The sequence below is a fragment of the Homarus americanus genome, unplaced genomic scaffold (genome assembly GCF_018991925.1).
Source record: "Homarus americanus isolate GMGI-L3 unplaced genomic scaffold, GMGI_Hamer_2.0 scaffold57980, whole genome shotgun sequence".
NCBI classification, from domain to species: Eukaryota; Metazoa; Arthropoda; class Malacostraca; order Decapoda; family Nephropidae; genus Homarus; species Homarus americanus.
In genome coordinates, this window is record NW_024716703.1 from 19,665,697 (window position 1) to 19,690,446 (window position 24,750).

A 24,750-nucleotide genomic window follows, 5' to 3' on the forward strand; every position below is an offset into this window, starting at 1 on the left:
GAGCCATTCCTTCCTAAATCGCTGCGAATACTGTGGCTTACCCATTTTCTATTGGGACTATGAAGGGTTCAAATTAATAAACAGCATGCAAACAAGCGGAAACTTTCCTTGATGGTTTTTGGCAAAGCGGGTGAACAGTGTCGACCTGCAGGGCAACTGTATGGAGTCTATGGGTCACCCATGGTGGACGCGGATGAGAAGTTTGGAGCCACGCAGGCTTGATAGAATTAATTCTATAAGATGTTTTGCTAATATTCTTTAAAATTTAGCGTATTAATGAAATTCATATTGCATATCTGACAAAAAGGTAAGTTACCCAGGTGCTACAAAGGCGAAGGTAATAGACAAATAAATGACGACACGGCAACATTAGCCATGGACGGGCTGACATAAAGTGATCAGGAAATAGACGTGTCCCTCCTTCTGTACCACGACCCGTTCAAATGTATTATACTTTTCTTATTATTTATTGTCCCTGTAACCCCGTTGCTATATATTATGGCTCGAAATTAGGAAAACTGAGTTTTCATGGACAGTCCAAAAGTATCCAGAAAGTCGCTAGATTTCTGTGGATGTCTCTAGATTTGCGACAAGTCGCAAATCGCTCTAAAATGTCGCTAGAAAATAACAAAAAGCTCTAGATCCAGCTACAAAGTCGCTAAGTTGGCAACTCTGATCGGGATAGCCTCACTTTTGCTTCCTATTGGAGGCTGTACTATTATCAGCTCAAACTAGTACCAGTTTATACTAGTTTTAGCTCATGCTATCTTCAGCTCATACTACTATATGGTTTATGTTCCTGATAGTATCAATTAAGGGGCGGATCCAGGAACATCAAAAGAAGTTGTGGTTAGTGGAACAAGAGAAGCACAGCAAGCCCGCCCAGCAGGGGGTTGGAGGTGGGGTGCTGTAAGCCCCCCCCAAGAAATTTTTTGGAAATCTGACCAATAACATCGGCATTTTGAGGCCATTTTGAAGCCATGTGCACTTGATATTAGGGAATATTCCGAGGTCAATTATAATTACTTTTTACTTTACAAAAACGCCTGAGTACAATATTGCATTAAAGAAAGTCTTGGAATTTCCCTATGAAAAGGGGGGGGGGGCCGGCGGACCCCCCAGCCCCCCCTGGATGTTCCCCTGCAATTTATCATCAGCTCACACTCGTATATTTAGTAGTTGTCAACACCTACTTATATACAGTATTCAGTCTTATATAGGGAGAATGTGGAAAAAAAAATTCTATAGCTTTTCCATGGGAAATTTATATATTTTTTTAGCATTTTAACCGATAAAATTACCAACATTTTATTTGTTGAAAGTGGGCTGGGCTTTGAAGTAGAGGGAAAATGTAGGGACAAATACTAAAAAGAACAAACAAACCTTTAAAAACCTGACCTCACTTTCCTTGTTTGTAATAAGGTTAATAATCACTTTCGAGTTTATGGGTCTCTCTTCGTCTGAACACCGAAAAAAACTACCATCACATACCAAACACTGAAAACACCATCACATACTAAACACCAAAAACATGATTAAAGTAAATTTCTTTTAGTTTTAGGATTTTATAGGTTGGGAGAAGTTAGGTAACGTTTTTAAACGAATGATTTTTTTTTTTTTTTACGCCTGTTTTGAACAACTAATATTGTTGGTAATTGAGGGGGGTCATATTGGTTAAAATACTTGAAAAAATATAAATTTCCGACGGAAGTGGTACAGAAATTTTTTTTTTTTTAGTATTTTTCTCTTTCTTCGTGCATAAGACAAAATATACAAGTAGATGTTGGCAACTACTGAATATTAACCCCAACTCATACTGTACTAATACCATCACCTATTAGTGCCAACTCCTATTACTTGTGTGCCAACACATTCTAGTACCAACACACATAAGTGATGACTCATAATAGTACCATCACCTTTAGTGCCAACTAATACTAGTGCCAATAAGCTTTGGTCCCAACAAACACCAATGCCGAATCATGCTAGTGCCAACACACACCAGCTCGTACTAGTAACACCTCATTTCAGTGCCACCTCATACTAGTACTATCTCGCACTACTATTATCCTCTTCACCACTGATTGGCTCGCCAGCCCAATCAGTCATGCCTCCGCCACTCTTCTTTTTCTTTTATCCTTTTCACCAAATGATCGGCTCGTTAGCCGCTTGGGCGACCGGTCATTTCTCTGTTATGCACTGTTGGCAAGTACAGTACTGGGCATGCACTGGCTCCTGAATGTACCTGAACCTGCTCTAGTGTTGGTCAATTCTGGTCTTGAAAGAGCTCACACTCGGTGCCGTCACAACACTTTCTGGTAGATTGTTCCAAGAGTTCACAACTCTCACTCCGAAAAAGTTTGCCCTCACAGTTTTCTGGACTTGCAGCTTCTTCAATCTTGAGCTGTGACCCCTTGTGGGGCGAACGTCCGCCAGCTTCAAGTAAGAACACTCGACTGAGTAGTGCCCCTTGAGATGCTTATACACCTCAATTAGGTCACCCCTTGCCCGTCTGTAGTATAAGCTAGGCAAATTCAGGCGTTCCAATCTCTCAGGGTAGCTAAGGTGCCAAAGTGCAGGCACTAGTCTGGTGGCCCTCCTTTGAATATTTTCAACCAACTGACAGTCCCTAGCATATCTCAGGGACCAGGCGGGGTGACAGTACTCCAGATGGGGAAGCACTTCACTCTTGAAGATCGTTACGAGGGACGGACCGTCTAGATATCTGAACGACCTTCTTATAAAACCCTATAATTTATTTGCCTGATTTACCTTCTCCTAATGGCCAGAGAACTTCAGCTCATTGTCAACATACACACCTTGGTCCTTCTCACATTCAGTCTCAAATAGTGCAGTTGCTTCATCTCGTTGGGACATATGATACGCCTCCTTACCGTTGGTACGCCCCAGGTGCATCCTCTTACACTTCGTGACATTGAATCTCAACAGCCATTTCTTCGACCAATCTTGGAGCCCACAGAGGTCCTTCTGCAGCTCTTCACAGTCCGCTTGGTTCTTGATTTCCCGAAATAACTTGGCGTCATCAGCAAACATTTGTATGGAGGAGTGTACAATGTCAGGCATGTCATTTATGAAACTAACAGACAACAGCGGGCCCAATACACTGCCCTGTGGCAACCCTGTGGTACTAATCCTACTAGTACTAGCTCATACTAGTTATATCACCTGCTATAATAGTACCAACTCATACTAATACCTGTACCAACTCATATTAATACCTGTACCAACTCATATTAGTACTAGGTCATATTAATACGAATTCATATTATTAAGAGGTCGTATTAATACTAATTCATATTAGTACTAGCTCATACTAATACCAACTTATAAAAATAGTACCAACTCATACTAGTATCAACTCACATTGCACCAGCTCTCACTACAGTACAACCAGTTCAATTCTCACTAGTTATAGATTACTGTATATCAATACTGTACTATATCATACTAATTGACACCTTGAAGGTACAATAGTTTGAACTTGGGACCTATTTATAGGTTCAGTATCATGACTAATATACCTCAGTCTGAGGACTGCACGAAAGGCCCGAGTTTCAGCTGCTCGTTGTCCTTAGAGAAGTTGAAGCTTCTGTACAGCAACAAAATCTGGTTTGGTTGAAACGTCTATGATGATGTGTTTGGGGGTTGCTTGAGTTTACACAAGAAAAAGGTGTTTGCATCCGGTACCTCATGCTAATGGCAGGTGTGAAAGTGATTAATTTAAAAGTTTTACATTATTCCATGATTTGACTCCTAGTTACAAGTTTGTCAAGGTTTTTTTTTCCAAATGCAAGGTAACCTGACCTACCTAATTTACCCTAACCGAACTTACTTAAGCTAAGTGACCTAGCTAACCTAACTTGCCTAACCTAACTTAATAAAAAAACCTAATGTTTTACTTATGTTAGTTTAGGTATGTTAGCTGTGATTTAGCTTCCTCATTTTGATAGCAGACACGTAGGATTAGTGTCTAACAAGAGCACTGCTTCATGAAATAATAGCCACTTTGCATAAATTAATGATCCAATTAGCTATAGAAAGTAAAGCATGTAGGCCAGGAACTTGTCTTTTTAATGACTAATTAGTGTCTAAAAAATATCAAGTTTGTAGACTAAAAATACTTTCTCCCTGCAGGGTTGTTTTGGACAATGGCATCAGCACGGGTGTTGGTGGTGCGTGGGTCACTGTTGCTGAATGCTGTACTGGTGCTGTACCTGTGCCTTGCCTGGCTGGCCACCACACCCACCCACCCCAACCTGCCGGCCGAAGGTGTCTCCCTCCAGTTGTCCAGCCTTCAGGATGCAGATCAGGGTTCTTCCCCTCTGGACTTACCACCACTTGCTGTCTTGGTCAATAACTTTGATGAGGCTGAAGTTAGGGACATATCCCTTGGTGGGCGGCGAACCCTAGGGCAGTTACCAGAGCAGGTTGGAGGTGTGGAACAAGTTCCGAAAGCAAGTATAGAACAAGTGCCTCAGGTAGGTTTAGAGCAGATGCCACACAGTGGAGGTGTGGAAGCTGGTGGAGGAGAACCAGAGGAGCCACCCAGGGAGGTACAAGAGAGTGTGGGGGTGACAGAGCAGCTTGTTGTGGAGCCTCTGGCCATGGAGCCCCTTGATCCGCCATTGGATTCACAAGAGCACAAGATATATCCTGACCTGCGGGACTGTACCACCAGACCCCAACGCCCGTTTTACTATCAGCGGGGTGACTACTGGGTCCTGGAGAATTACATCCCTGCAGCTCTTTCCTTCCGCTGTGATGAGTCCATCACCTACACCACCCATGCTGACTACACCTTCCTTGACAACTTGGAGCCCCTCACTTCCCGCTGGCAGGTCAGTCCTCACATTCCACAGTAAACATAAGTAAAAAGCCATCTTCATGTCTGAAGGTTGGCAACTATGGCCTAATATCCAAATTTTTGGACTGTCAATCCTCCCAGATTTTTTATCACTGGGGATCACAGATCTTAATTTCATTCATTGTCCTAGTCACTGCCCTCCTGTGGTTGTATCTTCATTATAATTTATCTTGTTTAAGAATGAGTGGTATTTTGCTGAGTCACCGTGGTAATAGTGTTACCAAGAAAAATGAACATCAAGGTAACAAAAAGCATCTTAGGGCTTCTAGGATGAGTTTAGGGGACATATTCACAGTCCTTACACCACGTCACTGCTGGGGAGAACCGCCATGTGTGGTTATTCAGAGATGCCAGCAGACCCGAAGGCAGTCTTGGTGGACCGGGTTTCCTATTGGGATCTTTAAGCAATTCATCAGGAGAGAGTACTTGCCCTATGGCAATCCTGATGAATATAAAAAGTTTTTCACCCTCGAAGTTTTGATATACAGTATTGAGATAGAATATATTAAAAACTGATAGGAAATAAGTTAATTGGTGACAGAAAGTTTTGTTTCCATGTACGTACTGTACATGCAAAGATTGTCAGTTATTTAGAAACAATTTCTCTTGTCACAGCTCCGGGGGTCAGATGCCTTGTTTTTTATAATTTTACCCTTCTCTTGGATGAGGCTAACTAGAGCACTGCACTGTTTAAAAGACAGTGGTACACTACGGTCACAGCTATCCATATTTCCCACATCTTTTCACACCATGTTGCGAGTGATGTGACAGATGATTCGTGGCACACCAACCGCCGGCCATCCCAGTGTGGGCAACACCTTCAAGACAGACCTCACAAACACCAGAGAATAATAATTTCTATATCCCATAGATATCCTCTTGAAGCTTTTATGTTCATTTGGTTATATGATCTTTTTTTTTTAGTTTTGGTTACTTTTTTTTTTGGGTGGGGAGTTTGAAATATATTGTGGTACTTATGCCTACGCTGTAGCAACAGTGGGCTATCCAACTAATTTGCACATGTTGGTAACCCTACCTGGTGGATCGGGATCCTGACCCATCGTAGTCCCAAAGCATGATCTTGAATACTGTACAATCTCTCGACACGAGCTTCAGGTTCCCGATGATTGGGCTCATCGTCAGGTATGTCGACTGTGAATATTTGGGCCTAACACAGGACACTGAATAAAAATCATTAATCCCTTTCAGTTGAAATAAATCTTGAGCAATCTAATTTATCAATATTTTTTCACTTTACAAAACTGTCCTGAAATTCACCACGTCAGATATATAATTAAAAATCCCAGCTTAAAGCTGAAGTACATACAGGTAGTTGAAGAGATGCTGATAAAGAATTGCTGTTTATGGGAACAAAATTGGATAAAATATGTTTTTAGATACAGTACATCAGTGCTACTCAAAGTGGTGGTCCGCAAGCCATCGGCTGCCAGTCCGCAGCGAGTTTCCAGGAAAGAAAGAAACAGTAGTATAATTAAAAATTAGCCCCGGAATTCCACCAAGAATAATTATCAGTCGATAAAGAAATGAGTTCAAAGCCAAAAGAGTTCTCTGAAAGAATGCATGTTGATTTAAAAGGCTGTCAGAAACAGATCTTTGAAGTGCCACACATAAAAATACTTGTGCTTTGTAGGCTTCTTATAAAGTAGTGCTTCGAGTTGCTGAGGCTAAAAAGCCATACAACCATCAGTGAGACGCTAGTGATAGGTTGTATATATTAAAGGTGGCGACCTGTGGTGTAATGGTCAGCATTCTCACCTCGCAAGCGAGCGGACCCGAGTTCGATCCTCGGGCAGGGTGAAACTGTGGGCAAGTTTCTTTATGCCATTTGCCTTCTACCCGGCAGTAATTTGGAACCTGGATGTTAATCAATTTGCAAATCGCATTCCGGGGTAATGGTTAGCCAGTGCAGTTGGCGAGTTGTCCGGTCTTCTTGGGTCATGCAGCTCGTTAACTTAGGGTGTGGTTGTTGTGTTGGCGACAGCTTCTACACTTTAAAAAAAATTCACGCCTAGGTGGCCCTTGGGCCGGCCATCCTCGATTTCAAGGGGCTTTCATTATAACTTATATATTAAAGATGTCTGCATGGAAATGCTGGGTGAGCCAGTGGCAAAGAAAGTGGTTCAGTTGCCACTTTCAAATGACACTATAGCTCGACAAATTCACGATCTGGCTCACGTTATGGAAGATCAGCTCATAAGACAGAATAAATTTGCAAAGTACTTGCCTTTGCAGCTTGATAAATGTACAGACGTTGCTAATTTGGCAATTCTGATGGTGTATGTATGCTTTGAACATGAGGATGATTTGAAGGAAAGAGTTTTTTCTGCTTCACTACCAACAAAAACATTTTTTAATAATATCTTTGTTAGGAGATTTTGTTGGTTTGACTTTTTATTATTTTTTATTTATACTGTATTGTGATACTGCATTATTTGTTTACAAAATAAATATAAAATATAAATGTGTCAACTTTTATTATACTGTATTCAATATATTGTTTCCGTTATAAATTAATACTACGATTGTTCAAATAATATTTTCTTGGATCGTAAATTAGCAATAGTAATTTTATACTATCCGCACAGATGCACAGCCTTTCACTCAATCCTCAGTGTGCTTAAATGGGAACATATCCACGAGTATGCGACACTTGGTATCCACACTCCCATTCCAATTAATAAAGAGAAGAATGTTAGCGTTTCTGATCTGATGTGCGAAGTGCCTATGCGAATACGATAATAATATGGCACAAATATGGTACCGGTCCCTGGCACATTGGAAAAAAAAATTGCTGGTCCACCACATCAGATAGTTTGAGAACCAATGCAGTACAGAGTTCCATGTATCAGCACTGCCAACAACTATGACCATGACCAGGTTTTCTTGATCTTTGCTTGACTCCTATACTGTGTAACAGATATAAGTTTACTATCTAAGACACAGATTTTATTGACATATTCACCAAATCTTTATCAGGTAGAATTACCTATCTCATCACCATAATCTTGCACTAACCACAATTTGTTAGATAATAGATTTGTGGCCATGTGAGTTGAGGTGAATCACATATTGATTGAATTAGCCTGTCTGTCTTTCATGATTGAGTTATGAGATTTTTGCCTGTTCAGGATGATGTTTGCACATGATGATGGTTTAACATCTTTAAGATGAGTGTTTAATTACTCAAGGGTGAAGATAGTACTGTATACAGTATAAATATTTTTAGGATGATGGTTTAAGAGAACAATGGTGTAATGCCTTTAGGATATTATCTTATTAACTGAAGGATTTTGGTTTAACTTTGAGGAAAATAATCAATGCCTTGAGGATGAGGGCTTAAACAATTACCCTCTAGGTTTTAATTCTAAGTTAGCTCCCATTAATTTGGAATCCAGTAGGGTATACAGTAATATTTATGTTAATGAGAGTTTGGCATGAGCATTATACTGTTTTGTATTCTTTTAATATAGAAACTTCAAAGTTTATCCTGGACCTCTTTGAATCATGAATATACAATAGACTATAGTGTAATGATACTTTATTTTCCAGGGTCCCGTGAGTGTGGCAGTATATGCACCTGGAACTGATTTTAATGCGACTCTCAACACTATCCTCTACCTCCGTGACTGCTGGGCCGAGGGCATAAAAAAATATGTCACTTTCCACCTCTTCTTTCATGTCTCCCACACGCCTAAGAAGGTAAATAATGCATCGTGAATAATGATTAGCTTATTGAGTTGAATGTGAGCTTTGTTTACAATAATGTACTGTACTGTATACTCGAATATTTACAAATATATAAAATACATTGCATGTGTTGTTGTGCACTTGCTGTATTGTGTGCATTTTTCATGCATTTCCACAGTTGAAAGGGAACGTGTTAATGGGATGGATGACTTTGTACAGTACATTTATTGTTTCACATGACTTGTTGACTTACTCCTCCAACAAGAATTTTCATCAGCTTTCAATGCTTCTTAATACTGGTATTGTAACTCCTATGATAATGTTACATACAAAATGCAAGATGGAGGAATGAAACTTTTTGTAGAAACTCAGAGAGACAATTTTCTATTTTAACTTGTTTAAGATCCGACTCGCTATACAGAGGCAAAAACACCCAAACCACTGGACCTCATCATAACTAATGAAGAGGGTATGGTGGCCAAGTTAGAACATCTAGCACTGTTGGCACTAGTCACGACAGAACCAAGGTTCAAATATTACAAGAGAAATTATGACGGGATGAGGGAGAGGGGGGATATAAAGGGTATCCACTGGTCTGACTCACTATGATACAAGAATGCAGATACTGTACTACTCTGAATATCATAGCCAATAAAGTGAACTAGTATTTTATTGATAAATATACCCCCAAGACCAAACCCACTCACTCCAGGAATACAAGGAGACTGTTACACATGAACCATGCGGTGATTGACAAAGTAAAGAAAAAATCTCGATGTGAGTCCTATCTTCAAGAAGGGCGATCGTCACTCCATGAACAACTATAGACTGGTGAGCCTGACCAGCATAATATGTAAAGTACTTGAGAGTATTATCAGAGATGCCGCGATGGAACATCTACTACGAAACAACCTTGTAAAGGATTGCCAACTTGGTTTTATGCCGGGGCGCTCCTGCTTAACACAATTGCTCAAGATATTGGATATTTGGACCCATATTCTGGAACGGGGTGGTAATATCGACAATATTTACCTAGATTTTGCCAAGGCTTTCGACAGTGTACTCCACAAAAGGCTGAAAATCAAACTGGAAGGGTGTGGAATTCGGGGAAATGTCCTAGCGTGGATAGAAGAGTTTCTACATGACAGCAAGCAGTGTGTGGTGATTAATGGCGTGAAATCATCATCCATACCTGTCACAAGTGGGGTACCACAGGGCAGTGTATTGGGCCTGCTGTTGTTTGTTTGTTTCATAAATGACATGCCTGACGTTGTACACTCCTCCATACAAATGTTTGCCGATGACGCCAAGTTATTTCGGGAAATCAAGAACCAAGCGAACTGTGAAGAGCTGCAGAAGAACCTCTGTGGGCTCCAAGAATGGTTGCTGAGATTCAATGTCATGAAATGTAAGAGGATGCACCTGGAGCGTACCAACGGTAAGGAGGCATATCATATGTCCTAACGGGATGAAGAAACTGCACTATTTGAGAATGAATGTGAGAAAGACCTAGGTGTGCATGTTGACAATGACCTGAAGTTCTCGGGCCATTGCGAGAAGAAGGTAAATCAGGCAAATAAATTATTGGGTCATACTGTATAAGAAGGTCATTCAGATATCTTGACGGTCCGTCCCTCGTAACGATCTTCAAGAGTGAAGTGCTTCCCCATTTGGAGTACTGTCACCCCGTCTGGTTCCCGAGATATGCTAGGGACTGTCAGTTGGTTGAAAATGTTCAAAGGAGGGCCACCAGACTGGTGCCTACCCTTCGGCACCTCAGCTACCCTGAGAGACTGGAGTGCCTGAACTTGCCTAGCTTATACTATAGACGAGCAAGGGGTGACTTAATAGAGGTGTATAAGCATCTCAAAGGGCACTCTCAGTAGAGTGTCCTTACTTGGAGCTGGCGGACGCTCGCCCCACAAGGGGTCACAGCTCAAGATTGAAGAAGCCGCAAGTCCAGAAAACTATGAGGGTAAACCTTTTCGGAGTGAGAGTTGTGAACTCTTGGAGCAATCTACCAGAAAGTGTTGTGACGGCACAAAGTGTGAGCTCTTTGAAGACAAGACTTGACCAACACTGCAGTGGGTTCAGGTACATTCAGGAGCCGGTGCATGCCCAGTACTTGCCAACAGTGCGTAACAGAGACGTGACCGATTGCGCAAGCGGCTAACGAGCCGATCTTTTGGTGAAGAGGACAAAAGAAAAGGAAAAGTAATCAGAGATGTGACCGATCGCCCATGCGGCTAACGAGTTGATCAGTGGTGAAGAGGATAAAAGCAAATACATTCTAGAATATTCTTACATAATTAATACATCAATATATACTGCACATAAAATTTTCACCAAATTTGCCCAAATTACTGCAGCATGGGACAGAAAACAATCAAAACACCTAGTTGCCGAATTAAAATATAAAATTATACCTCGGCATATTATTATTATTATTATTATTATTATTATTATTATTATTATTATTATTATTATTATATTATTATTATTATTATTATTATTATTATTATTATTATTATTATTATTATTATTATTATTATTATTATTATTATTATTATTATTATTATTATTATTATTATATTTCCGCCCCCAGGCCATGATTTGGGTCATTTACCTGTGCCGTGGTGTGCTAATCCCGTAAAAAAAGAAAAAATGGCGCACTGTGTTATATCTTGGATTCACAGGTTCATGATTCTCTCATGGTTCATGGATGGGAGAGAGGACTGACAGGATAATTTTTTGATGGGTGTACCTATATTATGTATATCAAGATAAATGACACCAAACATATAAAGTAATGGATAATAATGAACATTTGTAAAGAATTGAATTAAGTGTAAACACCACATGCAGTGTTATAGTTTAAGACGAAAGCATGAATTTGTTTGTGATTGAACATTATGTACAGATTATGTGAACATTATGTACAATATAAGCTTAGTACCATCAGCTTAAGAAAATGACTATAGTTCTGCTATAACGCGATAATTGTGTTCTTGTAAAATATCGTGTTATAGAAAATCGCGTAATAGAAATAACAGGGCTTATGGAGAAAATAGGGTTAGGTGCAGATTACTCGAAATCGAAAAAATTTAGTATTTAGCCTAACACAAAGGATAGCACAGTCTAAATAAATGTTACATTCATATCTAATAATGAAATCATACAGTAAATTTAACACTTTACCTTGAAAAAATATGAATGTAACTTGATGGGGGAGAAGGGTGATTTTGAGGTTGATAACATCGAGCTTCTCTTCAAGTGTTATATCCTTTCTTTTACGATAATCACTGGGAATTCTATCATCAGAACGCTTTTTGGAGATATTCTTCTTTACCATATTCACAGTTAATACCACAAAATTGGAGAAATAGTAAGCAATCATATATAGCAAAACAAGCGTCATATACAAATATTGTTCAATTCATAAACGTTAGAGCAAATTGCCAAGTATCAAAACACGCGGCGGTAGCAGAACTCCCTGGTACAGGTATAGTTAAAAAAATATTTCACAAGGAAGCAATTGGTGGTAGAGTTTGATCATTTACGCGGTCAATTGAACCCGTGGAGGTCCGCATAAAACGAGAAACGCGTAAATGAAATAGCAGAACATATGGGATTAATTGAAATTGAGACTGGGCCGACCACCAAACTACACTTTTTCCGACACAATACGTATGTTGTAGTAAAAATAACATCTTAATGTTATGATGGTATGCACACACAATTAATATTTAAGAGAAATAGCAATAATATTAGGTTTTTTAACACTTACTTTAGTAGAAAAGATGGCTGGGCACACGGGGATGGGGGGTTGGTTCTGAGGCAGAGGGCAGATTATCGGCCCTCACCTGTATCACTTGTATCAATTGTATCACTATCTACCACAGAGGCTTGCAAGGCCTTTTTGTCAAACCCCTCAAAGTCCATATCCTCACTATCACTGACTTGGGCCGGCTGTGGTGGGTGGCGGGTAAAGAACTCGGTAATGTTTTGATGACTGGGCAACCTTGTGCGCATCCTGCCCGCGTCACTTCCCGCGTATATGATGAAATTTACCGCCTAATTAAAACATTTCATTCTGGCAAGGCACCATGTAAATGACCAAACGCGTTAACAAAATCTGCATAAATCCAGACTATATACTGTACTGTACTGAATTTTGCAAGAGTCATCTTACAGAGAAAACAAAGAGTGAGCCAAATTGTCAGGGTGAGAAGCCACAGTTTAAACAATCAAATTTAAAACCTTGTTTACTCTCCTAGGATCTTTTCTTCTGACTTTGATATTAGGTTGATTTTTAGCTGATTTATTTCATATTGAAAATAATTAATTTTCTTTATGTATTTTTTTTTTTTTTTAGGTACCATCCACTGATGAACTTTTAAAAAGGAAGACTGACTGTGCACTGGAGCCCCCTCGCTGGACTAATGTTACTACATACAGACAACAGAGGAAATTGTTATATCCTGTCAATGTAGCAAGAAACACTGCAAGACAAGCTGTTCAAACTTATTTCGTGTTCCCGTCTGATGTGGAGTTGTATCCTTCCATTAACTTCATTACAGGTAAGCGTTAGTGATATTGGAGTATTTGTTATCCAGGAATAATTCTCCTGGTGATTATGGCAAGTTGGCATGTTTCCTAATATTTACCAAATATTATTAATTGTCATCTTTGTGGAGATTTATAGTCTTGTTAAAGTTTCTGATATCCCTACTCTCTTGAAGGGGTGCAGTGACCAAGCCAAATGGATACAGCACTCATCTCCTGTTTCTAAAGTTTGATCCTGGGTACTCCAGTTGACCCAGTTATCAATGGGTATTGTACCTTATTTACTGATGAGGGAGTGAAGGTATTGTAACTCCTTGCGACTTTAGAACAAAAGGTCAAACTGAATTTTGATTAAAATCACAGGTATTTTTACTTTACCTTTATCCTCTTTAGTTGTTTCGTTAGCCGCTTGGTGTCAGTCACGTCTCTGATATGCACTGTTGGCAAATATTAGGCAGGCACTGGCTCCTGAAAATATCGGAACCTGCTCCTGTGTTGGTCAAGTCTGACCTTGAAAATGCTCACACTCGATGCTGTCACAGCACTCTTTTGCAGGTTATTCCAAGAGTTCACAATTCTCAATCTGAAAAAGTTTGCCCTCACTGTTTTCTGGACTTGTGGCCTATAAACTGCCTGGGTCATGAAGGTTGTCAACATCAAGCTACATCCACCAAACTTAACACATTTTTCAGTTATTAAGGATAATTCTAAGACCACAGACACTCTCACTCTGGAAGTGGCCCTTGACTTTCACCCTCCTACCATGCCGGTTGCCTAAGCTCCCCCCATCAATACTTCCCTCACCCTCTTGTGACCTGTCATGTAGAAAGGCCTTGAGCTCACGGGTATGGTAGTAGGAGGGGTGGATGATTACTTTTGACCATGACTGTACAGTAATATGTACATCATATTAAGCATTTGGGGTAAAAAAATTAATTACAGTACTGTAATTAGTTGTGTTAATGACTCATTACATCTTCCAACACAGATTTCTTGCTTCCTGTAAGTTTTTGATGTTTTTGTTGATATATTTCTGTAATCCTGGAGCTACTAGACTACCTAGATAAGTACATGTACATTAATTTCTGTTTCCTAGCTTTTTATTGCTTATGGTGAATACCTTAATAGTTAGAGCATATACCTGCACAGTATTTAAAGAATTTTAAAATTGTATTTCAGAATTCTTCAAGATGCTCAAACAACCTGATAAATCCAATACAACCAGTCCAAGAGTTTATGTCTTCTCTATTTTTGAAGTTAAAGAAAACATATCTGTGCCAGAAACAAAAACTGACCTTCAGAAATTACTGAAAAAGGGGGATGCCATTCCATTCCACAAGCACGTGTGTTCTAAGTGTCACAACGTACCAATGTCAAAAGTAAGTAAAAATTTTATAACGTGAGTAGAAGTTTTAGAATTTTCTTTGCTACCCTCTTAACCTCTGGTCATCACTCTAGCAAGTTGGGTGGTTAGTAATTTATCTGTTTTGCACTACTGGCAGACACTGAGCATAAACTGGGTTTGGTATATACCTGAACCTGCACCAGCAGTGGTGAAGCCTGATCTTAAATGAGTTCACACTCGGTGGTCTGACAATTTTTTGTATTTGTGGCTTCTTTGAATTGAGGCTGTGACCTCGGGGCAGCATCTTCTATTTCTAGATATGAGCATTCAATTGGGTAATATCCTCTGAGGTGCTTATAGACTTCTATTAAATCACCTCTTGACTTTCTATAGTATGAACTAGGCAACTGCAATCATTCTAATCTCTCTTGGTATTTGAGGTGCTGGAGTGAAGACACAGGTCTCTTGGCTCTTTTGGGGATATTCTTAATCACCTGTCAGTCAGTAGCATATGTTGGGGAACCAGATGGGATAGCAGTACTCCAAGTGGAGAGCAGCTCACTTTTGAAGAGTGTAATGATTTCATGTCTTAATAATTTATTCACTTGATATACTGTACCTTCTTTTCTCTACGGTTTTAAAACTTGAGTCCATTGTTAACATACACCCAGTTCCTTTTCACATTTGGTCTCAGTTAATGAAGTTTCTTCATCATGTTGGGACATGTGATTTTGCCTCCTTACTATTGGTATGACATCGGTGCATTCTCTTGCATTTTGTAACATTGAATCTTAACAGCCATTCCTCTGACCACTTCTAGTGCTGATTGAAATCTTCCTATAACATTTCAAAGTCCATTTGATTCTTAATTTCCCTGAATAACATAGTATCATCCTCACCTGGCATATCAGTCATGAAAAAAAATAATTAACTGATCTCAGCACATTACCCTATGGTATCCTACTTATCATGGGTACACATGATGATTTCATATCATTAGTCACCACACACTGCTTATGGTCATGAAGGAAGTCTTTGATCTACTCCAGGATGATCATCCCAAATTCTGTAACCTTCCAGTTTAATTTTCAGTCCTTCATGAGGTACTCTATGGAATGCTTGACAACGTCAAGGTTTATTGCATATATTGTTGACAATGCCAGGATGTATGTCCACACAACCAGTACCTTAATTACAGGTAATTGTTTTAAGCAGGCGAGTCTGGGTATAAGACTGTGCTGGCATTCCTTTATGAGGTAGATCCATTGTAGATGTTCCACCATGGCATCGTATTTGATGCTCTCTGGTACTTAACACACTTTGTTGATCAAATTCATCATCTTGAAATTGTTTGTGTAATGGTGATCTCCGTTTGAATGGAGGACTCACATATGCAATGCATTTTCCAGTCACTGGAATCTTTATTTCATTCATGTTTCTGCAGATTAACATTTTATGTGGCTCTGCAAGCTCATTGCACAGCTCTCTTAATACTCTGGGATATGCATTATCAGGGTCAGGAGTCCTGACCCAGTACTCTTCTGAGCTATGAGCTTTGACAATTTTGTTCTGATTCATTCTTCTGAGATCTCATTGTGCATTAGTCCCATGTGAAATTGTTTTTTCTCGAAAGCAGGGGAGTTGTTTGCATCCTCTCTTGTAAGAACTGCAAGGAAAATAATTTATTTAATGCCACTGCTTCAGCCTGATCTGATCTGCATAGGTAGTGATCATCTGAAAGTCTCAGATCTGATATATCCACATAATGTTATTCTCACTTATATTCTGTTAAAACCAGTATAGAATATGGGAATGGGATGAGGTTTAGTTCTTCCACTCTCACTCAACATCTCTTCCACTATCCCTCACTCCAAGGCAATGTGCAGTAATCTCCCTGTTAGCCCGAATAATTTTTAGAGCTGTATTTATGTACAGCTAGACCCCGACTTACGACGGGGTTAGGGACCCAAATCCAGGTTAGTAAGTCCGAATGGTCATAAGTCCGAATGGTAAAGTCGAATGGTCGTAAGTCCGACATAGATAAAAAAATTAAATAAATCTACAATGAAATACAGTACAGTAAAAGTAATAAATAATGAGGAATGTATACAGTACAGTGAAAGTAATAAATAATGAGGAATGGATACTGACTGAGCACTTACCTTTAATGTAGTCAGCTGAATGCACATGGGGCCCCATAATTTTCTAATTATACATGGAGACTACATTAACTGGAAACGTTTCGGTATTGAAAATGCGTGTGTCATTTGGAAAAAAAAAAAAATTGAAAAAAAAAATGGTCACAACTGCGTGATTAAGTAAGTCGGGGTCTAGCTGTACAGTACAGTATGCAAACACCACTGTACACATACAATATATTGTAAATAAGCAAAATATACTTCATACTGTATACACTATAATATGCACTGTACTCACCAGTAGATACTATTGTCTTGAGCTTGTGATGCAGGCAGGTTAAATGGTGATATGATGATACAGGATGGCCTGCCTTTGTCTTGTACCATCTCCTGTAGCAGGTGTTGTTAACTGTCACTCTCCTTTCCCTCCATTAGGGGGGGATTGTTCACATACTGTATACTCTACTACACTAGCATACACTGTCCACTCTGCTATGCACAGTACTGTACATATGGTACTACTTTCACATTTATTGAAAGTACAGTGCAGTATATGTAACTGTAATCACTTTTTACGTCTTAACACTGCTTTAACGGTATTCTTGGCTGATTATATTCTGGTACAGTACTATTCAACACAGGTCGTATGCAAAAACAGCAGTGAGTGAACAGGCTTGTACAACAGCAGCAGACAATGAACTAAGTGTGTCATGATGCGAGAGTTTGTGGCGATAGACTGTGAGATACATCAACCAATCATAGCATCCCATGCAGTCACATGACTGTGGCCATTGTACCTCAGGAATACTCTGAACCAATCTACCCACACTACCTATTTGTTCAGCACATGTTGGTGCACGATGCAAACTCTCATAAATTCATTCGAATGTCCTGAACGAAGAGATTTTCCCTAAATTTCTTGGAATACTCAAAATTTTATTTATGGGTAACGTAGAGTTCTGGGAATTGAAGATCCTGGCTAATGGAGATTACTTATATTATCCACTTATTTACTTACTTTGTTCCTAGTCAGCTTAATAGTGGGTCAGGCGGCTGGACTGTTCTCTGTTACACACACTGTTGACAGGTACTAGGAATGTAAAGCTCTTAAATGCATCTGAACATGTGCCAGTGTTATTCAAGTCAGATCGTAAATGAGCTTACTCTTATATGCTGTCATATCTTTCATTGGCAGGTTATTCCAAGAGATCACAGCTCTTGCAACAAAGAAGATAGGTCTGACAATTTTCTGTAGCTTCTTCATCTTGAGGCTGTGATCCCAAGTAGGGCGACAGTCTGCTAACTCCAGATATGAACAGAATATATAAGTAATATCTTTTGAGGTTCTTACAAACTTCTATTCACCCTTATACAGCAGCTAAGAATTCCTTTTTCTGCTCCCACAAGTGCAAAGATGGAATGCTAGGTACATGAAATACCCACTGATGATGGCCAACATTTAAGGGTTAAATCACCCCTTGCCCTTCTATAGAGCTGGAACAAGTATCATGCAAAACTTGTATACGTCCTCAATCTAATCTACTGGTTTTACTTTTATCCTCTTCACCACTGATCGGCTCATTAGCCGCTTGGGCGGTCAGTCACGTCTCTGATACGCACTGTTGGCAAATACTGGGAATGCACTGGCTCCTGAATATAATGGAACCTGCTCCAGTGTTGGTCAATTCTAGCCGTGAATGAGCTCACATTCTGGTAAAGGAACTGGTCAACAGGACCTCTGGGAATATTGAAGTCATCCCATTGGTTCAGGTGCTAACTTCTGGCATAAGGTGCTAACGACACCTTAATAATAATATTATGTAATTGCTCCAGGTTACTAATAGGGAATGAGGATAATCTGATAATGGCTGGGAAAGAGTAGAAAGTAGTGACTGGCTACCTTCTCTTACAGTATGTAATTTTATTAATTGATATAATATTTACTTTTACTTTTATCCTCTTCACCACTAATCGGCTCGTTAGCCTCTTGGGTGATCAATCACATCTCTGTTACTTTTCCTTTTTTTTTATCCTCCTCACCAAAATGATCGGCTCGTTAGCCGCTTGGCGTCGGTCATGTCTCTGTTACGCACTGTTGGCAAGTACTGGGCATGCACCAGCTCCTGAATGTACGTGAACCTGCTCCAGTGTTGGTTAAGTCTTGTCTTGAAAGAGCTCACACTCGGTGCCGTCACAACACTTTCTGGTAGATTTTTCCAAGAGTTCATAACTCTCACTCCGAAAAAGTTTACCCTCACAGTTTTCTGGACTTGCGGCTTCTTCAATCTTGAGCTGTGACCCCTTGTGGGGCGAGCGTCCACCAGCTTCAAGTAAGGACACTTGACTGAGTAGTGCCCCTTGAGATGCTTATACACCTCAATTTGAGCAACCCCTCTTGGTACCCAAGATGTTTTCTTGGGGAAGAGAATGTTCAATGAATGAGCTCTACAGTGAAATAGGTCATTATGTACAGTATAGTCTGCATTTACGCGGTCAATTGAACCCGTGGAGGTCCGCGTAAAACGAGTAATGCGTAAACGAAATAACAACATATGGGATTAATTGAAATAGAGATTGGGCCGACCCCCGAACTTCACTTTTTCCGACACAATATTTACGTTGTAGTAAAAATAACATCTCAATTTTATGATGGTATGCACACACAATTAATATTTAAGAGAAATATCAATATTATTAGGTTTTTTAACACTTATGGTAGTAGAAAAGATGGGTCGGCACACGTGGATGGCTGCTGGTTCCGAGGTAGAGGGCAGATTAGTTGCCCTCCGGTGAATCACTTTCACTACTTGCAGAGGTTTGCAGGGCCTCCCAGACAAACCCCTCAAAGTCCATATCTTCACTGTCACTATCACTGACTTGGGCTGGCTGTGGTTGTGGTGGGTTGCAGGCGAAGAAGTCCTTAATACTCACGTTGACGACTAGCATTGATGTTGTGAGATAGATCTGGATATCACGGCTCCATAACTTTTCGACAGATGGTTATTAGACACTTCATACCGATGCTTGTCTGCGTTGTAAGGATGAGCTTAATTTTCTCCCCAAGTCGATGATTTCCTTCACATAATGATGGCTTGGTTCAGGTAATTCAAGGTTTCTGGGGTGGTGGGGTCCAGCGGAAGCCATTGTGAGGGGAATAGTGGGCACAAGAGAACTGTATCAGCGGACTGAGAACAATGAGACTGGCGGCTAGGTCAGCGACTTCTGGTGGCAGGGCACGTCATGTTACATTAGACCAATCACAGCTAGCGGCGGAGGCAATGCACGGGTGGTAAGGATGCGTGGCCCAATCACAGTCCGATATGTCATATGACGTCAGCGATAACGTAAGAGCGACCTAATGCGCACCCTCCGCTCCGCTTCCCGCGTATGGTCAAGAATGGACGTGTGAGTAAAAAATGGCGCGGCGCGTAAATGATGAAATTCACCGCGTAATTAAAACATTTCATTTTGGCAAGGCACGGCGTAAATGACTAAACGCGTAAACAAAAACCGCGTGAATCCAGACTATACTGTATACCATTACTGTACAGTATGTGAAGTCATTGTTACAGCATTTAAATACAATGTAATACAGGTACAGTATTAATGTATTTATTTAATAGTGGTGGGCTTCACAGAAGCTTTAATCTTATCTGCATTCTTTAAAATTAACTTAATTGTCAGTGAATCCAGAGTGGTGCTTGTTCTTGGCATTTGGATTCCTTCTTGGCCCTATCTCTTGCAGATGTCTTTCTAACTTTTTTTCTTCTAATGTACTAGTATATTGTATAATGTTCAGATCAATGTCTGAGAAATGTCTTATAAGGAGAAAACATTGTGTAATATATATATCAATAGGAAGCCAACATTTGTATATATTTGTACTGATTGGCTGTCAATGTTCAGTACTGTCATGGTTTCATTTACTCTATTAGGGTTAGGATTCAGAGTAATAGTTCTTTTGATTAAAAATATGGTCCATTAGTTGCATTATTTTTATGATTTTGATATTTTATACAAACTTGAATCTTATTTGTAAATTTTATTTAATTAAGTTATACTTAATGTTAATTGCATACTTTAAGATAGTGGGTGTAAGAATGGAGAACAAGTTTGAATTTGTTTTTATGTTTTTTTTAAGAAAATTCTCCTTATTGAAACTGCTTTAAATGGGACCTCTCTAAATGGGGTATACTGCTATTGTGCAGTATACATGTAATGTACAATACAGTACAGTACTGTGTACAGTACATGAATTTTAATTTTCTTTCAGGAATGGATTTCAGCTCCCGTGCAACCAGGCATGTCTGTATTTCACATTGGGAAAAGAAAACCACCTTTCCATAAGTGGGAACCAATCTATATTGGAACCAACAAAGAACCTTTATATGATGAGCGGTTATCCTGGGAGGGCAAAAGTGATAAAATGACACAGGTTAGTGAATCTTATGAATCTCTATGTTTGTGGTGATGTAAAGACTGTGGTGTGGCAGGTTATGGTGGTGTTACAGACTGTGTCCTCCATTTGAGAAGGGTGTTATTTAGTGTGACTCTACTAAACCCTGCAGGTTTTCTCTGGGTACTCCTGTTTCTTCTTGTACTCTGTTTCTTCTTGTACTCACATTGCCTGGACATTGAAAGTACTGTACTGTAATAACAATGTAACAAAGAATGGATCAACCACTTGAATGACTGATAAGTGACAAATAAAGAAAAGGAAAACAAGAGAAACAAAGATAAGAGAAATGAGAACAGCTTTATGATGCCCTGAAAATTTTTGATACAGGGGATACAGCACACACACATGACAGACTGTTGGTTGTTGCTGGGATGTAAGTGACAGCTGAACCACCAGAGTTGAAAATAATGTCCCAAAAACCTGATTACCATTTCAATAATCCTCTATTTCTCCAGTCCAATCCAGTACATACAGTACAGCATGTCTTTAAAAATTGCGGGGGTTAGGCTATATGCTTGAAGCAACTGCTCAGGAGTAAAGTAGCTACGGCATCTGTACAGCATTCCCAGCTTTCTGGAGGTAGCTTTAGCAATGTTGAGGATGTGTGGTTTCCATGACATATTTGAGGAAATGGCGAGGCCTAGCATATCTATTTCAGAATTTGGCAGAATGATTGGAGTCCTGAAATATGATTGGTGGGAGATCACCTAATTTGGAAAGTGTAATTGGTAAATACTGAGTTTTATTATTATTGAATTTAACCAAGTTTATACCTCCCCATTCAGAGATGTTGCACAGATCCGCATTGATAGATGAAATTATATCGGCTCTAGAAACAGATCTAGTTTGCGATTTAGGGGGAAGGGAAAAATTTGAAGAAGAGTGAAGAGTAGAATCATAAGCATAAGAATGGATAGAATTAGTCGTAATGTGAAGTAAATCATTGATAAAAAGAAGGAAGAGAGTAGGTGAAAGAACAGAACCCTGTGGGACACCACTACAGTATTGGTAGAGAAAGAGCGAGTCGATCCCTCGACAACAACTGCCGTGGATCGGTTCTCAAGGAGTTGAAAAACCATAACACCTCACAGCTTGGCCCAGTAGCTTGGTGGTTACAATGATGAACTAACCTAGCTACAAAAACATGATTTATCACTGTTAAGCACATTCTATCAATAAACACTATTAATAACAGTAAATCCAGTGAAATGTGGCAGAGAGCGAGGAGAGTTACAACTTCAGATGACTCGCTTTCCAGCAGTCACTCCTTTCACCCGCTCCCATTGCCAGCCGTAGCCAGGCATACGTATGAGAGAAATACATGACCTTATTTTCTCTCTTCACTTGTTTGGGCACCTTTCTGCAGCTGGTTGGAGGTGGTTGAAGGCATTTGGGAGCCATTACAAGCACAAGGAGCATAGTTAAGAGAGCAGAGTAGCACATGCGCGAGACGGACAAGTGTTTATCCCGGACTGAGGCGGAGGAAGCGTGTGTGGGCCAGCCTCCCGGGACAAGAGACACCTTGCGGGACACCACAAAACTCACGCGCTCCCCATACTGGCCGCGAAAATGCCAGCAACTTTAAAACTATCCGCAGATATTCTTGGGTACATCCAGGGTGTCATCTGCGAATAATAGAGACTGCCAAATAAAAATCCATGAATTATCCGGGTATGCTGTATATTTATTTTTTATCATTTCCACCAGTGATTAGTTTATAGCAATTTAGGTGGTTAGTTTGTTTTTTATTATTGCTTTCATTGTCCAGTGTTTGTACAGGTGTAAACTGGCATACCGGTTGAAAACCTGTGATGTGTGATAGGGTCACAATGGATAGTATCCTTCTCACATCCATCCTGGAGACTGCAGCTACGATGCAGTGGTGAGAAGCAAGTATGCTTCCATTATACCAAGAACATGGATAATTTATTTTGATAATTTCAGTTCCCAATCTGCTACATATTGCAATCATTCTGCTACCCAGTCTGTTGATAATGCTAGATGTTCTACTATCCACTTTCATATACAGTAGGGGTTAATCATTCTACTTGACCTGTTTCCCCACATATGCCAGTCTTCTTTTGACTGCCTTATCTTACAACCTGTGTATTCTTGTCATTCTATAACTCGGTCTGTTATATATGGCAAAACGAATGCATTCTCACTGATTGTTGTTTCCCCAGATGTACATCCTGTGTGTTCGTGATTATGAGCTCCACATCCTTGACAATGCATTCCTGGTCCACAAGCCTGGCATCAAGAAATTACACAAAGACCCATTTAGAGACAGGATTGTGGCCAAGCAGAACAGTGCCATTAGCAGTAAGATCCTCCCTGAGTACAAGACAGTGTTTGGTACCCGAAAGAGCTGTGTTATTTGATCTAAATTATTAATTATTTTAAAATTTCAAATGAGTTTTCATGAATATGATATAATTAATAATGTGTGCAGCAAAATGAAGTGCAAAGGTGTAAGTTATTTGACGTTCTCGATTAGTCACACAATTCTTAGAAAAAGGATTGACAAAATTTTCAAAGAACCTTTCTCAAGTGCCGGTAGGCTTTTGCTTTAAAATAAAACCTTCTTGGATATTATTTGTAGCTAACCATATCAAGAGCTCTGTGATGCAAACATAGTATTAAGGTGTAGGTTATAAGATAACTGTGATTCATAATGCATATGCATGTATTTATAAAATAAGTATTATTAGTAGAGTTATGTTATGTGGTGGTTTATGTGAAAAAAAATAATAATACATTCTGTAAGGGGTCACTGATACTGTAGTGTTGTTTGAGTTGCCATTAAATTTTTTATTTCAGTTATAATTTGGATAAGAGATTTAAAGTTTTATTTGAAACTTATTTACCTAAAACCTGGTAATGAAAGATGTTATGTGTGTTGTTTCTCACACTGGTTGGGAGTGTAATACTTTTTGGTAGCAAATGTTGACTTTTTGCCTCGTGTAGGAAAAATGAGTAGCCATTAGCCATAAGTAATTACAAGTTTTTTTGTATAAGTCAGACTGGTTAAGTATCATTGTATTTGGTTACTTCACCAGTGCTCTTAAGTAAACTGTATATTCAAGCACCTCCTGTCATGTTCCCGGTTAAAGTAAAATATTTTTGGTTTATTTAACTACCCTGTAATTTAAAAATATGGGTGGGTGTGGGTGTGTGTGTGGAATTTTTTTTCTAGATGTTGTTTAAAGTCTTTCCTGTCACTTCCACACTTATCTTGCATTCCTCTCCCTGGTCATTCTCCCTGTTCTCTATGAGATTTCTATATTGGTTGATCTACCCCACAGAAACTTAGGGGAGGAATAATGATATTAGATATAGGTAGATAAATACAGTAAGTCTATATTGCGTAAGCACATTTAACTCGAGTTTATGTGTAAATCTCAGGATTGCCATCAGGTTGCGTATCTTTCATTTCAGATTCCAAAAGATACAATGCAGAATGTTCTTTAAATCTTGATGATAAATGAGCAAGTTTGATATTAGTGCAAGAATCATAGATGTTAATTGATCCCAGAGGAACGAAGGAAACTAAGCAAAAGTAATTTTATAGGATCGTTGTATCTATAAAAGGAAGTCTGGTGTCATATCCATTCCCCTGCTCAATTCCTAGACATCTGAACAGTACACT

General features: G+C 39.5%; 1 protein-coding gene across 1 annotated transcript in view; it reads left to right on the plus strand.

Annotated features, from left to right (window-relative positions):
- Nucleotides 1-23,950, plus strand: part of LOC121858407 — a 38,890-nt gene extending 14,940 nt beyond the window's left edge. Inside the window, exons 3-8 of the mRNA XM_042354852.1 lie at nt 4,156-4,859; nt 8,456-8,605; nt 12,969-13,173; nt 14,339-14,538; nt 20,916-21,077; nt 23,285-23,950. Coding sequence (XP_042210786.1) covers nt 4,156-4,859; nt 8,456-8,605; nt 12,969-13,173; nt 14,339-14,538; nt 20,916-21,077; nt 23,285-23,482 — 1,619 coding nt within the window. The 3' untranslated portion in view covers nt 23,483-23,950. The remainder of the gene's footprint in view (nt 1-4,155; nt 4,860-8,455; nt 8,606-12,968; nt 13,174-14,338; nt 14,539-20,915; nt 21,078-23,284) is intronic.
- The last annotated feature ends 800 nt before the right edge of the window (nt 23,951-24,750 follow it).